Genomic DNA, 19,078 nt, shown 5'->3' with positions numbered 1-19,078 from the left:
AAGTCTCATTAGCAATCAGTCCTACTTGAGGTTAATATCACGCAAGGCAATCAAATTACTAAGCAGTTAAGAAACTATGGGGAATTTAACAAATGTAATTGAGGCTAATGGCACACAAGGCAATCAAATTAACAGTTAATAGTCTCTGGGGAGTTTAGTAGAGCCATTTCAATTAGGGAAAGGTGAAGAATTCAAGGGAAGGAGTTGGGAAGTGATTTATTTTACCCAGTCTTAAGTTATAGGAGAAGGGGGGGAAAAAGGATAAAAGCTCAATTGCCACAAAGTAAGCAAATCTTATTGCTGCAGTTGAAAAGATAGACACGTAGACAGTTTGGCATTCATACATAATGCATGCTAAATTGGACCATTGATACAGAAGCACTTTTGAAACAAAAAAAAAATAACTTCTCAACCCACTCCTTACCAACACTGATGAAGTTACCTAGTTGGGTAATGAGACATCTGCAAGAAAACAACCCAGCTCAGAGCGCACCAAGCACTATCCCAAATCACCTTTGCTTTGCAGCCGTGGAATGCCTAAGCACAGTTTTGGTCCTCACAGAGCGGGGTTGGATGGATCCTCCAACTGTCGTAGAGAAGAAGGATGGGGGATCCTCTCAATGGAACAAAGCCACAAAGCTTTGGCTGCGCTGGCCTTCCTAAAGATCGGGATCTAGACCCCCTTCAAAGGATGAACATTGGTGTTGTGGCTTCTCTCTCCGATTCTGAACGTATCAGATGAAATGGGCTGCTTTGAGGAATAGCTGCAACCAAGACAATGTCGGATACGAAATCTCAGCCCGAGACAGGGATGGAATTTGAGAAAGTGTTACCAGGCTGGAACCTCTCCATTTTTTGTTTTGGATAAAGGCAGGGAGGGGAGAGTTGCAGGATTCTGTTACTGTAACCCTATAATGATGGACTCCAGAAGATGGTAGAGGACAGGAAGACCTGGAGGAACGTTGTCCATGGGGTCGCGATGGGTCGGACACGACTTCGCAATTAACAACAACAACAACCCTATAATGAGAGCTGCTTTGGTGTAGTAATTAAGGCCCTGGACTAGGAACTAGGAGACTGTAAATTCTAGTCCCACCTGGAGCACAATCCAACTGGGTGACCTTGGCCCAGTCCCTCTCAGCCTTTGGAAAGAAGCGGTGGCTGAAATCTTGCCAAGAAAACTGCAGGGACCTCTCCAGGTAGTTGTTGCCAGAAGTCAAAACCAAGACAAAAATCCCTATAATAAAAATAATTTTAGTATTCAGGACTTGTAGGTCTGGTCTATCTGGAAAGGCTGACATCAGGCGAAAAGGGCCAGCTCTTTCGGGTTGGGATGCCCAACTTAGCAAGATGGCTTTAGGGCTGTTTTCGGAGTCTAGGGAGGCAACACGTTGGAGAGGCCAACTACTTTGTTAGGGGTGATAATATCAAGTATAGTCCAGGAAGACCTTGACAGGTCTGCCCATTGAGGGAGGAGGCGGCTCTCAGCAGCTGTTCTGAAGTCCAGTCCATGTCTGCCTTCAGATAGTTCAACATGGTTTCTCCCCAGGATGAGCAGAAAATTGGCAATTTGGGTGGAAGAGGCAGAGAGATTCAAAGCGATGTTTTTCTTTTCATTAAAAAAACCCTCCTTTCACAGAAGACTTCAGGCCAAAAGTATTATTAATCCATGTAGACCAGTTTTTCTCAACCTTGACAATTTTGAGGCATGTGGACTTCAACTCCCAGAATTCCACAGCCAGCAATGCTGGCTGTGGAATTCTGGGAGTTGAAGTCCACATGCCTTAAAATTGTCAAGGTTGAGAAACACTGATGTAGACCCACAGGGGTACAAAAAAAAAAGGCGGTTAAAAGAATCATAAGAGATTTTTTTTAAAAAATGGGAAAAGCCAAGCCAGGTGTCTAGATTTGGCTTCCCCCTGGCTTGAACAAATCTCTGAAATTGTTTTTCACTCCTTGTTTTGATTAACCAAAAGAATTCCAAGGACTATCCCAAGCTTGCAATCAACGCTGGTCCTTAACTAGAGAGATAATTGCATGCCTGTGGCCTTAGCAGCCATCTGCTTTTTTTCTTTCTTTCACAATGTATGGGCCTAAAGGTGGGTTGCTCTGTAGACAAGTTGTCAAGATAGGTCCACATGTTTGCAGGTGATTACTGGAAATACAAATCTCTGTAAAATAAGATTTATTGAAGTTGGATCAATACAGTCAATTACTTTAATTTCGGTTCAGAAGTAAAGGCCAGTTTCTGATCACAAAACAAGAGTGCATTTCAAAACGAATTTACTATGAACAGTGCATGTAACATAAGTATTTACAAAACTAAACAAGAAAAAAAATCCTCTATATAGTAGAAACAAAGATACTAGCACAATTTTTTTTCTAAAGGACATCCCAATGGTATATGAAGATGCACGTCGTAAGGCCTGCAGTTTTCGGCTGACTGAAACTCATTTCCCACAAGTTCTCCCAAATTGGGAAAAACCCAATCTTTTCTGACAAAAAGATTAGACACTGTATATGTCAACAAAGATAAACTAAGGATGGTCTGCTAATTAGTCTCTTCAGCCTACGCTTCATCGTCCTGTATGTGATGGCTGCTTTTTGGGGGGGTTATGTTTATTATGCATACATACAGAAGGTTGTGCTTCGTATGGGAAAAAAATTGTAAAACTTTGGAAATCTTTTCCCTGCTTCTCGAATTTGGAGAAAATGTTGTCTACTGACTTTGCTTTGGGTCTTGTCGACACACAAGTGACAAACACAGGTAGTCCTCGACTTAACAACCATTTATTTAGTGGCCATTTGAAGTTACAGTGGCACTGAAAAAAGTGACCATCTTTCGCATTTAGGAGCATCCCTAATGGTCACGTGATCAAAATTTTGAATGCTTGAATGCAACTGGCATGTATTTATGATGGTTGGCACGTCCCTTCGGACAAGCAACGTCAATAGGGAAGCAAAGTTCACTTAACAACTGCAGTGATTCACTTAACAACTGTGGCAACAAGGTCGTAAAAGGGGGCAAAACTCCCTTAACCACTGTCTTAACCTCAGAAAATTTGGGGGTCATTTGTGGTCGTAAGTCAAGGACTACCTGTATACATAGGAAAATAGATTTTATGTGCAGTAGAGCAATGCTATAAATAAATGGTATTCCGGGCACCTAGAGCAAAAACCTGGATTTATGTGATTCTCTTCTGCTCTTAGACTACTTCATTGTTTTCCACTTCAATGTATTCTCTTTGAGCCAGTGGGGTGATGAGTAGGACCGAAAGGCTGTTCCCCACAGGAAAATACACTTAAAACAAGACCTCTAAAATTCAGACTTTAAAAAAACAAGCCTTTAAAACTGGCTTCTGAATATTAGGCCGGGAGAAGACGTGTGCCTGCGTCTCCTTCAATTTTAGCCGGAGAGAAACCAAGGTGAAAAGGTTGCAAGTACTAGAGTGTGCCATTAGGGTTATTGTCAACTTCAGGAATCTAGAAAACAACCAGATGGAATTAGAATCATTAGCCCAGTGGTTCTCAACCTGTGGGTCGGGACCCCATTTGGGGTGGAACGACCATTTCACGGGGGTCGCCAAACAACGCAGTCCGCCATTTTTTCCCCCCTTTTCCTTAGCTGTGCTACTCCCTTTTATTCTATTGGCTTTTGAAAGCCAATAGAATAGACTCTCTTGAATAGAGTCTAATTCTATTGGCTTTCAAAAGCCAATAGGAATTGTCCAGGCTGTCTCTGCCCTGCTGAGCCCGCCAAAAGTCCCATTCTGCAAACGGTGCTGCACCAGTTGAGTAGTCCTCGACTTACGACCGGTTGAGTAGTCCTCGACTTACGACCGGTTGGGGGTCGCGGCATTAAAAAGGTTGAGAACCACTGCATTAGCCTGTTCTTTTGTTGTGCCTAACCAGACAAATCAGTTCAAGGTTGCTTTTTTTTTTTTCCTAAAAAGGATTAAAGAAAAAAAAAGACAGTTGGTAGAATATTTTAAATAGCAGATAACCCAAATATTTTATTCCCCAGCATTTTTCTTTGCTGCTCTTTTTACAGTCGTTTTTCACTCTTGTCAACTTAGAACGTTTGTCAACAAATTCAGCCTTGATTGCAGTTGTTGTTGCAGTTGAGTTGTCCAAATGTATATGTTTATAATAAATTTGAAAAACATACTAAGTTGCTCTGGCCATTTCTGGATCTGTAAAAAGAATAGTTCATCAGATCCAGCTATATTCTCCATCATTTATGCAGAAAGGAATCTTTAGCGTATTTTTCACGTGCTATTATTGCCTCTGATGACAAAACCCTTCTTTTTTGTATTTAAAGGGTACAGATGGCTACTTTAAAAAAAAAACACTGCAAAAACCCCAAGGCTAAACTTCGCACCTTTTTAAAAAGGATATTGCACTACTCAAAATATCTTTTAAAAGAGCTAATATTAAGAAAATATTACTTAGCACCATTGTGAAAATTACACTGAAGGGAAACCAAGAATTTTACTTTAAAACAAAGATATTGTATATTTTATGGAGTTTGGTACGGCCACCTTCATCAACAATCTGCAGATCCCGAGGAAATATGGTAACAAGGTGTTTGAACTTAACACAATTCAGTGTTAATTTTATATATATATAAAATTACCAATATCTGCAGTGCTTTAATACTCAGATAGTTTTGGGCCACGGGATTCATAGAAGCATATTTATTCATTTAAACTACTGCTTTGCATCTGATGGATATTTGACCGGTTTATTTTACCCATGGGCTATTAAAACGCACGATTTAAAGAGTCCTGCTTTTTTTCCAGTTGATTTTAAAAGTCTCTGTATGGCTTTGAAATAAGAGTTCCTTTGCCATACCTTTTCCCATAAACGTCGAACGGGATGCTTGAAAGATACACAGAGCCTCGCATAAAAGATGCTTAAAGCAAAGCATTTCACAATTTCATAATTCACCCTTCTGGGTCTTCGTTATGCCTCAGGCAACGACCGAAATCACATTTTAAAAGAGCTAAACAACAGAAGACGGTGCCTTTAAGCAGATTAAAAAAAAAAAAAAGGAAGAAGAAAACCCACAATGCTAAAGGTGACTGTTGTTGGCACAGCTTTCCCAAAAGCTTTCTGACTTTCAAGAGCCCCGAAGACGGGATGGGCAGCCTCTGTGGCCTTGCCTTGCCATGCCGTCATAAGGATAAATCAAATTCCAAATCCCCAGACGGTCCAGCAGCAACGGTTCTCTCTCCCGGATGCTCTCCTTGGCTGGGTCAAGGTGATTGTGGCTCGCACCATCCTTCCCAGTGACTTTCCTATTTTTTTATTTTTTATTTTTCAAAAAAAGACAAGTTTATGACTCAAGGGGAGAAAGGAGCTACTCCCAAACGGCCGTTATGTGGGGCAGAGAAGGAATCCGGAAAAAGAAGAATGGATGTATTCGGTGGAGTACAGACCGTTGGCTTGGTCTGAAGGCATCTGGATCCAGACTTGGTCGTTTTCTTTGAGTTCGAGCACGGCGCTGCCCGACGCTTGGTCTAAATAGCCCTTTTTGTACTCGTCGTAAGTATAGGTGGCCGGCACGTTGTTTTTGTACAGGGCCACCCAGACGTTGGTTCCTTTCACGTGGACGTGGTAGGCAAAGTAATAGATGCCGGAAATAGGGCAAGTGAAGACGCCCGTTACCGGGTTATAGCCATTCTGCCCGTTGTACAAAGTCCTGTCGAATTTTACGGGCATTCCTGAGGCTGGGAAGGGTGAACTCAGGATGGCGGTGAAAGCCGGCAACATCTGGGCAGAGAGTTCCCCTCGGCCAAACTGGGGTTTCCCGGACTTGCCGTTGCCCAGCACTGCTCCCTCAACATTTCCGTCGGGCAAGTGGTGGCCCTGATAATCTCTGGCAGGGGAGACTCCCGGGGCCCCTGGGGGTCCTGGGGGTCCTGGGAGCCCAGTGATCCCAGGGTTCCCAGGAACCCCTGGGGGGCCAGTAGGACCTGTCATGCCTGGCTGTCCGACTCTGCTGATTCCGGGGGCCCCTGGGGGGCCAGGCTCACCTTTCAAGCCCGTCAATCCTTGGGGCCCCATGGGACCAGAGGGGCCTTGTAAACCTGGTATTCCTGAAGGGCCTCTGAGGCCTGGTTGGCCCGGGATCCCAGACTCTCCCTTTGGCCCATGGGGCCCAGAAGGGCCTGGGGTCCCGGGAAGCCCCATGAAACCCGCTTCCCCCTTGGGGCCTGTTGGGCCAGACATCCCTGTGGCACCGGGGAGCCCTCTCTCCCCAGGAATCCCTGGCTTGCCCACAAAACCATTGGGCCCCTGGTCTCCCCGCAGGCCCGGGGGTCCTATAGGCCCACTTGGCCCTACTTCACCTTTTGCACCAGGGAGGCCATGCTTGCCTGGCAAACCCATGACGCCCTGAGGGCCAGGGCCCCCAACCAGGCCAGGGGGCCCCATCTCCCCTGGCTCTCCATCCATCCCAGGCTCCCCCTTGTCACCAATTATTCCTGTCACTCCTGGCTGCCCACGGTCCCCCTTTAGGCCAGGGAGCCCTGGTTTCCCATACCCTGTAGGGCCAGGCAGCCCTGGAAGGCCACGTAGGCCAGGTTCCCCCTTGGCCCCCAAAGGGCCTGGCAAACCCGGCATGCCAGCTATGCCGGGCAATCCGGTGCCATCCACACCTGGAGGGCCACGAGGGCCCATAAGCCCAGGTTGTCCACTCAGCCCTGGTTCACCCGGAAGACCCAAGTCCCCTTTGCTCCCCGGAGCCCCAGGCAACCCATCCAGGCCAGGTTTTCCAAAGCCGGGAGGCCCTGGGGGCCCTGCAGGGCCAGGCAGTCCCACATTCCCTTGGGGGCCCATCAGTCCGGGCTTCCCCATGCCATTCTCGCCCTTTGCTCCACGCTCGCCTCGCAGACCGGGTTCTCCTTTGGGCCCAGGTTCTCCCCGGAATCCAGGGAGGCCCGGGCTCCCGGTTGGGCCTGGTTTTCCATTCACAGAGAGTCCAGCGGGCCCAGGCAATCCCGGTGGCCCTGGCCAACCCCGGGGACCTTGCTCTCCTCGCAGGCCCGTCTCTCCTGCCGGTCCTGGCATCCCCTTCATGCCAGCCTTGCCCGGAAGTCCCGGAAGGCCAGGTTTCCCGATGCCAGAAAAGCCAGGGGGCCCAGCAGGCCCAGGTTGCCCATGATGTCCTGGTTTGCCGGTGCCCGGTTTGCCTGGATAGCCTGGCGGGCCAGGTGGTCCTCTCGGGCCCGGCTTTCCTGGTGGTCCAGGTTCCCCCTTGAGGTCCATTGGCAGCAGTGGAGGCATATCTGTGAAGAGATGAAGGACAATCACTCAGGGCGAGCTGAGCATTTTGGCAGAAGTCAAGGCAAGCTTTGGCCTGCAGAGAGAGGTGGTCAACTCTTCCTGACCCAAGAGGACCCTTGGCTGCAAGTCTTGAGGAAACTTGCAGCCAAAGCAAAACTTTCTGGAGCAAGAAGATTCTTCAAAAAGTTGTTCTGGGTTGTGAAAAATATTTGGAACCATTTTGAGCTCAAAACAGTGGCTTCAAGTGGTCACAGGGACCTTTTTTTTTTCCTATAAATTTTTATTAATAATACAAAATTAAAAACACATTGGACATAGATATGACGTCACTGGTTCCATATATCTTCCGACATTTTACAGTAGTATTAGTACTCATCTAGACAGAAAGTTCTTGAGCTTTGCTCAGTAGCTGTATAAATAAAAATGGAAATGTTCGTTTGTTCAAAATCTTAAATCTCCGAAAGTTCTTCACCCATTGCTTTGAAATTTTGACACAACGTTGCATTTGAATGCGCGCGTGTTTTTATATACCTATATTATATAGATGTCACACCTGTGACAGGTAAAAACATGCTTTTTTTGAAAAACAGGTAAAACATGCTTTTTTGGAAAAACAGCGCCATCTGTTGGATATAATCTCTATATCTGCACACACAATGGATCAACAAAAAATATTGTATATCCACAAGCATTGCGAAATTAAACATATTACAAACATGCGCTTTCTCTTTTCTTTCTTGAGCCACAGCAACGCGTGGCTGCGTACAGCTAGTTTATAATACAATATTAACACTTTTTCCCTTATTTCTGTATATCTATTTATTTTTTAAATATACGTTTGTCTATACTCTATATTTTATTCTAAAACTGTACATTTGTCTTGGCTACCGTCTTATTGTCTATCCAATCATAAAATTGTTCCCAGATTTTGTAGCACTTAGTTTCACTTTTATCCTTGAGTTCCCATGTAAGTCTATCCATTTCAGCGCAATTGAAAATTTTCAGTAATATTTCCTCTTCGTTTGGAGTATCTTTCTCTTTCCATTTTTGAGCGAAGGCTATTCGTGCCGCTGTTACTATATGCAGTAATAAATAATTTGTATCTTTTTTATATTTTCTTTCTATAATTCCCAATAAAAAAAATTCCGGTTTGGCCTCTATATTAGCAAAATTTCTTCCAGCCATTTCTTTAATAAGTTCCAAAATTTTGGGTGGTCACAGGGACCTTATTGGAAGGTCCAACAGGAGAAAAGATATGTAGTTCAAGATTGATCAGTTGGGTTCTTGATAGTCTCTAAACTCAGTTGTTTGTCTGGTTTTGACTCTAACCTGGTAATGAAACATCGGCAAGAAAATAACCAAGCTCTGAGAACGTCAAAAACTCAACATATTGGAATTTTTCCGACACTGTTCTGATCTCAAAACATCTGGGCTTTAAGCTGAGAATAATCTTTTGAGTTTGAAATGTTTTATATACATAACTCTGAATTTGACGTATCTATTAGATTTGAATTTCTCTGAGACAATTTGAAGGCTTAGCAAGATTTCTACGTGGCGACATGACAACTGAGACTCAATTCCCAAATGTCAACATTATTGGTTTCTCCATCTGTAAATGACAACATTCAGGAGTGTCACAAATTAGCTGTAGACATCAAAGTCCCTTAAAAACAACAACAACAATTAGCATGTTTTTGTTCAATAGTGCAAAATTAAAACTCATTTCCTGTAATGGCTTCTGTCAAAGAAACTTCTTAAAAAAATCGTAGAGGAATTTGAAGTTTCATTTCTTCTAGGCACCACAATAATAATAGCAACAATAATAATTTCATTTTTCCTGTTCCTTCGTCTCTGTATTCCTCTTAATCATAAGGTTTCATTATAATGAATATATTATATATTATACTATAACTTCATAATGTTTTCAAAGGTTTGGCCCATACTAATTTTTAATCCTCCAACTAATATAAAACCACTTCAGCAAATCAAATGCCAACAGAAGGAGAGACCGATGCCACTGGTGGAATTAAGTCTATCCAAGTTGGCGTGGAAGAGCTAAGAAAACTTTTAAAAATATTTTTATGTAGGAAAAAAAACCCCAAATGATCACTAAAACGATTTTGGTTGTTAGTGGAAATTGTGAGTTGAACTATACATCAAAGGCTTTGCCCCATCTATGGCTTTAGTGAAGATCACATAAATATCCCAAAATTTTTTGACCATTTAAGTTCTTCCACTATAATAACGCAGCCAAAACATGTAAGCTTAAGCAAGATTTTTTTCTCTCTCTCATTTTGTGTTTGGAAAAACGCCTTCCCAAAGAAAATGATTTCAATATGTTCCTGTGCTTTTTGATATTTTAGAAAAGAATTAGCTCTCAGGATCATTCCAACAAGGCAGTAGGGTGACGTGAGAATGGTGGAGTTGCAAGGGCCCCAGCCCAGAGTTATCAGCCAATCCTTGCCAAAGAGAGAGAGAGAAAGAGAAAGAGAGTGAGTGAGTGAGAGAGAGAGAGAGAGAGAGAGAGAGAGAGAGAGAGAGAGAGAGAGAGAGAGAAAACCAGGAGCAAAATCTGAATTTAGAATCTTCTAACTGCACAGGTGCATTTCTGTGATTCAGACATGGTATCTTTCAAACGTGTTGGGTTCTTAGAGTCACTAGCCCTCATCCAGACAACCTTAGTTTGAGGAAATAGCGAGTAGGCAATATTAAGCTAGCCTCCTTTGTATCGTCCTCATCTTTGGAGAGCTGTTCATATCAAAGAGCAAAGTATCAGTGCTTCAGATTAAAAACCCAGTCGCTTTAGAGGTAATCCTCAGACGTACGACCACAGCTGAATCCAACACTTTCGTTGCTGAGGGAGACAGTTGTTCAGTGATTTTTGCCCCATTTTAATGACCCTTCTTGCCCCAGTTGTTAAGTGAATCACTGCAGCTTTTAAGTTAGTAACCTGGTTGTTAAGTGAATCTGTCTTCCCCCATTGACTTTGCAAAAGGTGACCCCGGGACGCTGCATCCATCATAAATATGAGCCAGTTGCTAAATGTCTGAATTTTGATCACGTGATCCTGAGGATGCCGTAATAGTTCCACGTGTGAAAAACGGTCATAAATCACTTTTTTTCAGTGCCGTTGTAACTTTGAACAGTCACTAAATGAAGTGTTATAAGTCAAGGACAACCTGTACGCTGCAGGGATCCAGTCTTTTAAAAATCCTTGCTGAGGGTTCAGCCTACCTACCTGATCACAGGGTGTTCCTTGTTTTTATTACCACAGTCACTGAGGGGAATGACTCTGAAACAACGTGGCTGAACCTTGGCACCTTGAAAAAGTGTGTACTTCGACACCCAGAATTCCTTGCTGGCTGGGGAATTCTGGGAGTCAAAAGTCCACACAGCTTCCAGTTGTCAAGGCTGAGAAACACTGTTCTAGATTAAACGATTCCCCATTGACTTGAAACAACCCTTTGCAAGGCCATAGGGCAGGGGTCCTCAAACTTGGCCCTTTTATGACACGTGGACTTCAACTCCCAGAATTCCTCACGCTGGCTGAGGAATTCTGGGAGTTGCCATAAGTCATGAAAAGGCCAAATTTGAAGACCCCTGCCATAGGGCTTTTCTTTGAAATGCCGGGCATTTGTCAACAATTAAAAGAGACCAAAACAGCTTGAAAATGACTTTCTTTGCTCTTTTCCTTAACAGCCTTTCCAAAAGCAGGCAATCCCAAATGCTTTGCTGCTCTAGTGCAGGGGTAGGCAACCTGGGTTCTTTTATGACTCGTGGAATTCTGGGAGTTGAAGTCCACAAGTCATAAAAGAGCCAAGGTTGCCTACCCCTGCTAGTGAGTTGAGGAGAGGTTGTTAAATAAAGCCAAATAAAGCTGATTGGATTGAATTTGTTGGGATTCAGCCCGGGAATTAAAAGGCTTTAGACGCAGTGTTTCTCAACCTTGACAATTTTAAGGCATGTGGACTTCAACTCCCAGAATTCCACAGCCAGCATTGCTGGCTGTGGAATTCTGGGAGTTGAAGTCCACATGCCTTAAAATTGTCAAGGTTGAGAAACACTGCGAGAGCCTTCTGAGATTGGAAGTTGCCCATTGTCAAGCCACTTCTGCAATTTTGCCAACAAAACTGCAGGGACCTGTCCAGGAGGTAGCCATGAGTCAACCCTGATTCAAAGGCATTAAAAAAAAAAAAAGACCCATAGCATTTCTACGCTGATCCCATCAGCCTACAGACAAGAAACGGTGAGTTCTAGTCCTGCCACAGGCATGAACGCTAGTTGGGTAACTTTGGGCCAATGACCAGGGGACTTGGAGTTCTAGTCCTGCCTTCACCATGAAGCCTGGCTGAATGACTTTGGACCAGACATTTGTTTTGCTTAGGAAAGAGGCAAGAAGATTATTATATGCTCAAAAATGGAAAGGTTCCAGCATTATCCATGATATAGGAAGATGATGGGCTGACTTGCTTGATTAGAGAAAAGATTTTATTTATAGCTGACTGGAAACCCTTTAGAGATTTTTTTTTCCCCTGAATTGGGGAGCCGTTCGTGTCAAAGAGCAAAGTATCAATGCTTCAAATTAAAAAATGAAAAATTATGAAATTAATTATGGTTTGATTCGTTAAAAAAAAAAGTTAATACAAAGACTTTTTTAAAAAGCGCATAATAAAAGGGAATTTTATATTTGTACTTATATTTGCTGTAAAGAAAATCAGAAGTGACTTCTTTTTTATTTCTTTTCCTGCTTTCTTTTTGCCCTTTCGGCTTTTTCTTTGTTTATCCTTTCTTTACTTATATCCGTTCTCGTTGGCTTTTGTTTCTTTTTTTTAACATTAATAAAAAAAAAAATATATTGAGAGCTAGTCTATTTCCACAGCATCCACCAGGGGACAATGTTACTCCAAGACAAAGATTGTGTTGCCTTCTTCAAAATCTCTGAATTGGGGAAAGATGCCCAGGTACAGCAGAAAGTACGTTCCACCCTCCATCTCATCCTTTATTTTATTGTATGAGAAGTGACCGTCCATGTTTCTCCTGGACAAATGGACATATAGATGACATAGTAGAGAATTTTTTTGTTAATTAGACATTTTAAGAAAAGAAATAAAGCAACAGGAATGAAAAGAGAAGCAAAAAGAATAAGAGTAAAATACAAATGACGTTATGAATAACAGAATATATTTCATTGTTTTAAAAGACTGTGAATCACTATTAAGCTTTGAACTAAGAATGAGTAGCAGGAGCCAAGGTTCATAAAAGATAAATCGCCAAATGAATGAGAAACTATTCTCCAAAGTGCCTGAAGGCAAGACAAGAAGCAATGGATGGAAACTAATCAAGGAGAGAAGCAACCAGGAACTAAGGAGAAACTTCCTGACAGTTAGAAGAATTAACCAGTGGAACAACCTGCCTCCAGAAGCGGTGAATGCTCCAACACTGGAAGTTTTTAAGAAGAGACTGGACAGCCATCTGTCCGAAATGGTGTAGGGTTTCCTGCCTGAGCAAGGGGTTGGACTAGATGACCTCCAAGGTCCCTCCCAACTTTATTATTATTATTATTATTACCCTGACAACACAGATAAACCTCCGGGTGGCCTCAATGACTCTATAAAACAATGAAAATGGCCAGCTGTCTGCAAGGAGTATAAATCCTTCCATTTCCCATTCCCTTCCATCCAGTCAGAGCTGAAGAAGTTTCTTGGATGAGAAGCGAAGTGTCTTCAAAGAAAAAAAAGTCCACTTGCCTCCTGAAAAAGCACCTTTGGGATAACTGGATGATTGAGAATCTCCACAGATACTTGTAAATGGGCGAGGATGTTACACACTGCTCAATAATGCCTTAGTTATATTCATGTAGACTTTACAGCATTGAACCAAAATCCCTTCAACCTGGAAGTTCTGGGTCATCCGCTAGGATGTTAAAGGATGTTATCTACTCGCATTTGCATGATTCTGAACTGCTAGGTGGGCAGGAACCGGAGCGAGTAACGGAAGCTCACACTATCGGGTGGTGCTTGGGTCTCAAACTGGGCTGTCAGCTTTCCAGCTGACAAGCTCAGTGTCTGTAACTGCTGAGCCATTTTGCCTCTACGATCAGTAGAAAATAACAACGTCTAATTCTCAGAGAGGGACTCAGAATTTTTCCCTTCTGTTACCATTGGCAGGATCAGCACCAGCCAGGTGGGTTCTGTTTTTCAGTGAGGAAAAACCTATTGGAAAAAATAAACACCCTGGCATGGACAGATCCTTTTTTTTTTAATAATATTTTTTTATTTTTCCAAACTCTCCCCCATACATATCCCGTGATATTTATCAGATGTTAACATACATTCTTTTAACATTCATATGTAAGATACTTTTAAGAAAGTGAAATAAATACATCCACATGACTTTTGGTGTTGCTTGCCCATTTCCCCTTTCAGTGTATCCACACTCCTTCTTTCTCCCTTTCTTCTCTTCCCTACTTCCCTCTTCTTCCTCTCCTCTTCTCTTTCCTTCACCACTTCTCCCCACTTCTCTTCTTCTCCTCCAACCTTCCTACTCCCCTCCTTTACTCTTTTCTCTCTCCTCTCCTTTCTTCCCTCTCATCCCTCTTCAGATACAATTCAAGGGTAATGGGCATGGACAGATCCTTGAATCCCAGGCCAACATCAGCCAATTTTTTTTATTCTTCTTAAGTCTTCAGCACCGGAGTTTGTGCTGCCTTGTGATCTCCTTGGACAAGGATCAGATAAGAACTATGCCAGAACTGGTTCGTGGGAGCTTGCCTTGTGTAAAGGAGAAATGGTCTCCTTTTGTTATGTTTAAACTTTGATTTTCCTTTATTTTGTCGACATTGGGCTATTGGGACCCGCTCAGGCCTTTTAAATGGGATTTTGTTACAGCTAAGAGTTGAGATGCGGAATGTGGAGTTTCATATGTGTTAAGCAATGTTAACCTTTCAGAGCTCTATGGGGACGTTTTGCTGATAATTGGGTGAGAGATGACATGACTTATTTGACTTGATTTGCCTGTTGTTTAAAGAGAGGGATTATGGGGATGAAAAGTTTTATATTTGTTAATGAAGATGAGGAGAAGCGGTCATGCAACTGTTTCCAGGTAATCCCCAACTTACAACTATACATTTAGCAACTGCTCCAAGGGCACTGAAAAAAGTTACTTTGGACTGTCGTCACATTTATGGCTGTCACAGCATCCCCACAGTCATTATGATCAACATTTGGGCACTGGGCAACCGGCATGTGTTTATGATGGTTAGAGCGTCCCAGGATCATGTGAATGCTATTTGTAACCTTCCCAGCCAGCTTCTGACCAGAAAAGTCAGGACCGAAGCCCAATGCATTTAATGACACCCTGATTTATTTAACAGCTGCGGTGATTAACAAGAGTGGCCAAAAGGATCATAAAATTGGCCACCGCTCTCTCGCTTAATGATGCCCAATTTTATGATCCTTTTTGACACTATTGTTAAGCAACTCACCGCAGCTGTTTGGTAAATCATGGCGTCATTAAATGAATTGGGCTGCCTCGCTGACTCACTTACTTAACGCCTTGCTTAACAATGGAAATTCTGGATTCAGTTGGGGTTGTAAGTTGAGGACCACTTGAGCACTTGCCACGATGGTGGGATGTCAGCCTCATGGGAGTGAAGGTTGTGTGCTTGGGTATGTGTGTGTGTGTGTGTATGTCTATAGAAAAATCTTGCACAGGTAGTCCTTGACTTATGACTGCAATTGAGCTGAACATTTCTGTGCCAGAAATGTTGATCATATTGTTAAGTGGGAAGGAGAGGAAGAGAGAGAGAGAGAGAGAGGGAGAGAGAGAGAGAGGGAGAGAGAGAGAGAGAGAGAGAGAGAGAGAGAGAGAGAGAGAATTTTGATCACATGACCGTGGGAATGCTACAATGGTCATTAAGTGTGAAAAACAGTCATAGGTTACTTTTTTCAGCGCGGTTGTGATTTTGAACGGTCAGTAAATCAACTGTTGTAAGTTGAGAACTACCTGTCCATTTTTTCTTTTCTTTTTTTTTGTTCGTACTATTTTTTTTAATCTCTCTTTTCCAAACTTTTAATAAAATTATTTTCAAGAAAAGGGAAAAAAAATGAACTTTTCCATGTGGGAAAAAGGTGGTGGTAACAGGAAATACACACGATCCGTTTTGTGTTTAAACCTGCTTTGATTCCAGATGCAGGTTTTAAAAGCCAGCTAAGCCATTTGGTTGTTAGTTTATCCCGTCCAATGGAGTTTTCTCTTATTAGATTGCGCGATAAGGGGAAAGATTGCTTCTCTACCCTGTGACAGCTCTATAAACAATTCTCAGGAAATCCTTGCCAAACATAGAATTTCTCAGGTTATCGAGTTGCTAAGTCAGGGAGCGCCTCCAAAGTGCCGTAAATCAGAAGGATCCTGGTAGCATCCTATCCGACTTATTTATTTTACTAAAAGGCTGTGATTCCTCATTTTTTTGATCACATTTCTCATTTGGAGAAATTGCCACCAGAATCCCATGCTTTCAGACATCCAGCTTTAACCTTCAACTCTGCAAATGCAGAATCTGCACAAAGCTGGGTGTCAGATCTCAGGAGGCTTGTTTGTGTGACAGGAACAACCTTGTACGGAGTCGAATTTTGGGAGGAAATTGTATAAACAGCCCTTCTCAACTTGGCAATTTTGGGATGTGCAGACTTCCACTCCCAGAATTCCCCAGCTGGGAACCGTCGTGTATTTATGATGGGGAATTCTGGGAGTGGAAGTCCACACATCCAAACGTTGTCAAGGTTGAGAAACCATGGTTTAAAAAGGAGCTTTGCTTGTCTGTGGGTCTCCTTTTGAGTCGATACATTGCAACGTGGTCCAATTTCCCTCACTAGGAAGCTAGATCAAAATCTGAACCGGACTGTGTCCGATTAGAGCAGCGGTTCTCCACCTGTGGGTCGGGACCCCATTTGGGGTCGAACGACCATTTCACGGGGGTTGCCAAACAACACAGTCCGCCATTTTTCCCCCCTTTTTCTTAGCTGTGCTACTCCCTCTTATTCTATTGGCTTTTGAAAGCCAATAGAATAGACTCTCTTCAATAGAGAGCCAATAGGAATTGTCCAGGCTGTCTCTGCCCTGCTGAGCCCGCCAAAAGTCCCATTCTGCAAACGGTGCTGCACCAGTTGAGTAGTCCTCGACTTACGACCGGTTGAGTAGTCCTCGACTTATGACCCGTTGGGGGTCGCGGCATTAAAAAGGTTGAGAACCACTGGATTAGAGGGAGTAACGTACGTGACCGACCTCTTTGAAACAAAAGTTTGGCTGTCACAAAGAAGGCAACATCTGTTGTAACATCCCCACGGTCACATGATCAAAATGCAGATGCTTGGCAACCAACTCATATTTACGATGGTCGCAGTGTCCCGGGTCACATGATTTCCTTTCGCCACCTTCTGGCAAGCAAAGACAAAGGGGAATCCAGATTCACCTAACCACCATGTTACTAATTTAACAACTGCAGTGATTCACTTAACAACTGTGGTAAGAAGGGTCGTAAAATGGGGCAAAATTCACTTAACGAATATCTTGCTTTCAACAGACATTTTGGGCTCAGTTGGGCTCAATCGAGGACTACCTGTAGAAGAAATTTCAGAGGCAAAGTTAATTCTAGAAGAGCTTATTAAAGTCTGGACTACTATAACAAAACAAACAGAACATCTTCTGTGTGATGGGGGACAGCTAAGTCAGCTTTGAGGATCAACACATTTACTTGGGTTTTAATTCTGTTTCAGACTAACTAGGTCTTCCCAAATAGCTTAAGCTAATTTAACACAAAGCCAACTAGTGAACTCCTTAATGGGAAGAAAAAAAAAGAGAGAAGAGAAATCTGAACTTAATGTCATCCAAACCCTTTATAGCAGGGAATGAAAACTTGGACCTGATTGGCACTTTGGCAAAACGAAATAAATATATTTGAGAATAAATATATTTGATGATTCAGCAAAAGGCCATGTAAGGAACTGGCCGTTCAAAGACAATAAATGAGCTGCTTTGCACAGAGGTTTCCACAGCCTGGTGCCACGTGGAAATCCTCTTGTCCTCCAGCTCAGCCACAGGCAACTTGAAAATGGAAAGTAGTATAAATAATGGTTGTTCACCTCATTGGGTTGCAGGGAAGGAAACTCTCATGTGAAGATCGGGCAGTGATCTTAGAATAGAATAACAGAGTTGGAAGGAACCTTGGAGGTCATCTAGTCCAACCCCCTGCTCAGGCAGGAAACCCTATACCAGTGGTTCTCAACCTTTTTAATGCCGCGACCCCCCAACCGGTCATAAGTCGAGGACTAAACCGGTTGTAAGTCGAGGACTACCCAACCGATCGTAAGTCGAGCACTTTCCCTGCGCCGGCCGATGCGTAGCTGGCAAGTGGCAGAGACGGAGCAGGCCGACCACCGGCTGGGCCACCAGGTGGCCCAACCCAAGGGAGGTAAGGCAGCTGCCGGAAAAGGGGAAAAAATGGCGGACAGCCTTGCTTGGCGACCCCCGTGAAATGGTCGATCGACCCCAAATGGGGTCATGACCCATAGGTTGAGAACCGCTGCCCTATATCATTTCGGACAAATGGCTGTCCAGTCTCTTCTTAAAAACTTCCAGTGTTGGAGCATTCACAGCTTCTGGAGGCAGGTTGTTCCACTGCTTAATTGTTCTAACTGACAGGAAGTTTCTCCTTAGTTCTAGGTTGCTTCTCTCCTTGTTTAGTTTCCCTCCATTGCTTCTTGTCCTGCCTTCAGGCGCCTTGGAGAATAGCTTGACTCCCTCTTCTTTGGGGCAGCCCCTGAGATATTGGAAGACTGCTGTCATGTCCCCCCTCGTCCTTCTCTTCGTTAAACTAGACATATCCAATTCCAACAACTGTTCCTTGTATGTTTTAGCCTCCAGTCCCCTAATCATCTTTGTTGCTCTTCTCTGCACTCTTTCTAGAGTCTCAGCATCTTTTTTACATCATGGTGACCAAAACTGGATGCAGAATTCCAAGTGTGGCCTTACCAAGGCATTATAAAGTGGTACAATATTAACATTTCACATGATTTTTATTCTCTCCCTCTCTTAATGCAGGCTAGCACTGTGTTGGCTGTTTTGGCAGCTGCAGCACACGGCTGGATCCTATTTAAGTGGTTGTCCAGTAGGACTCCAAGATCCCTCTCACAGTTACAGATCCCTCTCACAGTGATCTTAATGGGGTCATTTAGGATTAACATTTCATCTGGCAGTCAACTCCAATGGAGTTGGAAGAGGAAATGGTTGTTAATTTCCAAGTAGAGGTAGTCCTCAATTTGTAGTCACTTAGCAACTGCCGGAAGCTACAACAGACCTCCCCCCAAAATTGCTTACGACCCAGATTCAAAGTTTTATTAGTCACACAGTCTGCATTTTGGGGCCTTGGCAGCATTTATGGCTGTTTCAATGCCTTGCGATCACATGACCACATTTTACAGCATTTGGGCTGGAAACTGGCAAAAAAAACCACAAACCCCAACCACCTTATACTCAGTGATGTGATTCAGCTGGTTCGCACCAGTTCGGTAGAACTGGTAGCTAATTTTTTGTTGCCCAGGCTCAGAGAACCGGTTATTCACATATCTGAATCCCACCACTGGGAAGAGGTAGTGTTGGGTATGTTTGCTGCCTGGAGTTATTTGTACAAATAATAAAGGCAGGATACAAATAAAAACAAACAAACAAATAAATCGGTGTAAACTTCTGAGCTCTGGGTTCCTATGCCCCCACCTCTCTCTCCAAATTATGA

General features: G+C 43.3%; 1 protein-coding gene across 7 annotated transcripts in view; it reads right to left on the bottom strand.

Moving 5' to 3' along the window:
- Positions 1 to 3,768: 3,768 nt before the first annotated feature.
- COL8A2 (collagen type VIII alpha 2 chain) overlaps positions 3,769 to 19,078 on the bottom strand; it is a 157,430-nt gene continuing 142,120 nt past the window's right edge. For all 7 annotated transcript variants that reach the window (XM_039353335.1, XM_039353342.1, XM_039353337.1 and 4 more), the window contains one exon: positions 3,769 to 7,292. In XM_039353335.1, the coding sequence (XP_039209269.1) occupies positions 5,380 to 7,292 (1,913 nt within the window). In that variant the 3' untranslated portion in view covers positions 3,769 to 5,379. The remainder of the gene's footprint in view (positions 7,293 to 19,078) is intronic.

The sequence above is a fragment of the Crotalus tigris genome, unplaced genomic scaffold, assembly GCF_016545835.1.
Source record: "Crotalus tigris isolate CLP2741 ecotype Arizona unplaced genomic scaffold, ASM1654583v1 scf7180000018517.1768243, whole genome shotgun sequence".
In the NCBI taxonomy this organism is placed as follows: Eukaryota; Metazoa; Chordata; class Lepidosauria; order Squamata; family Viperidae; genus Crotalus; species Crotalus tigris.
This window is presented reverse-complemented; position numbering and strand designations above follow the sequence as displayed.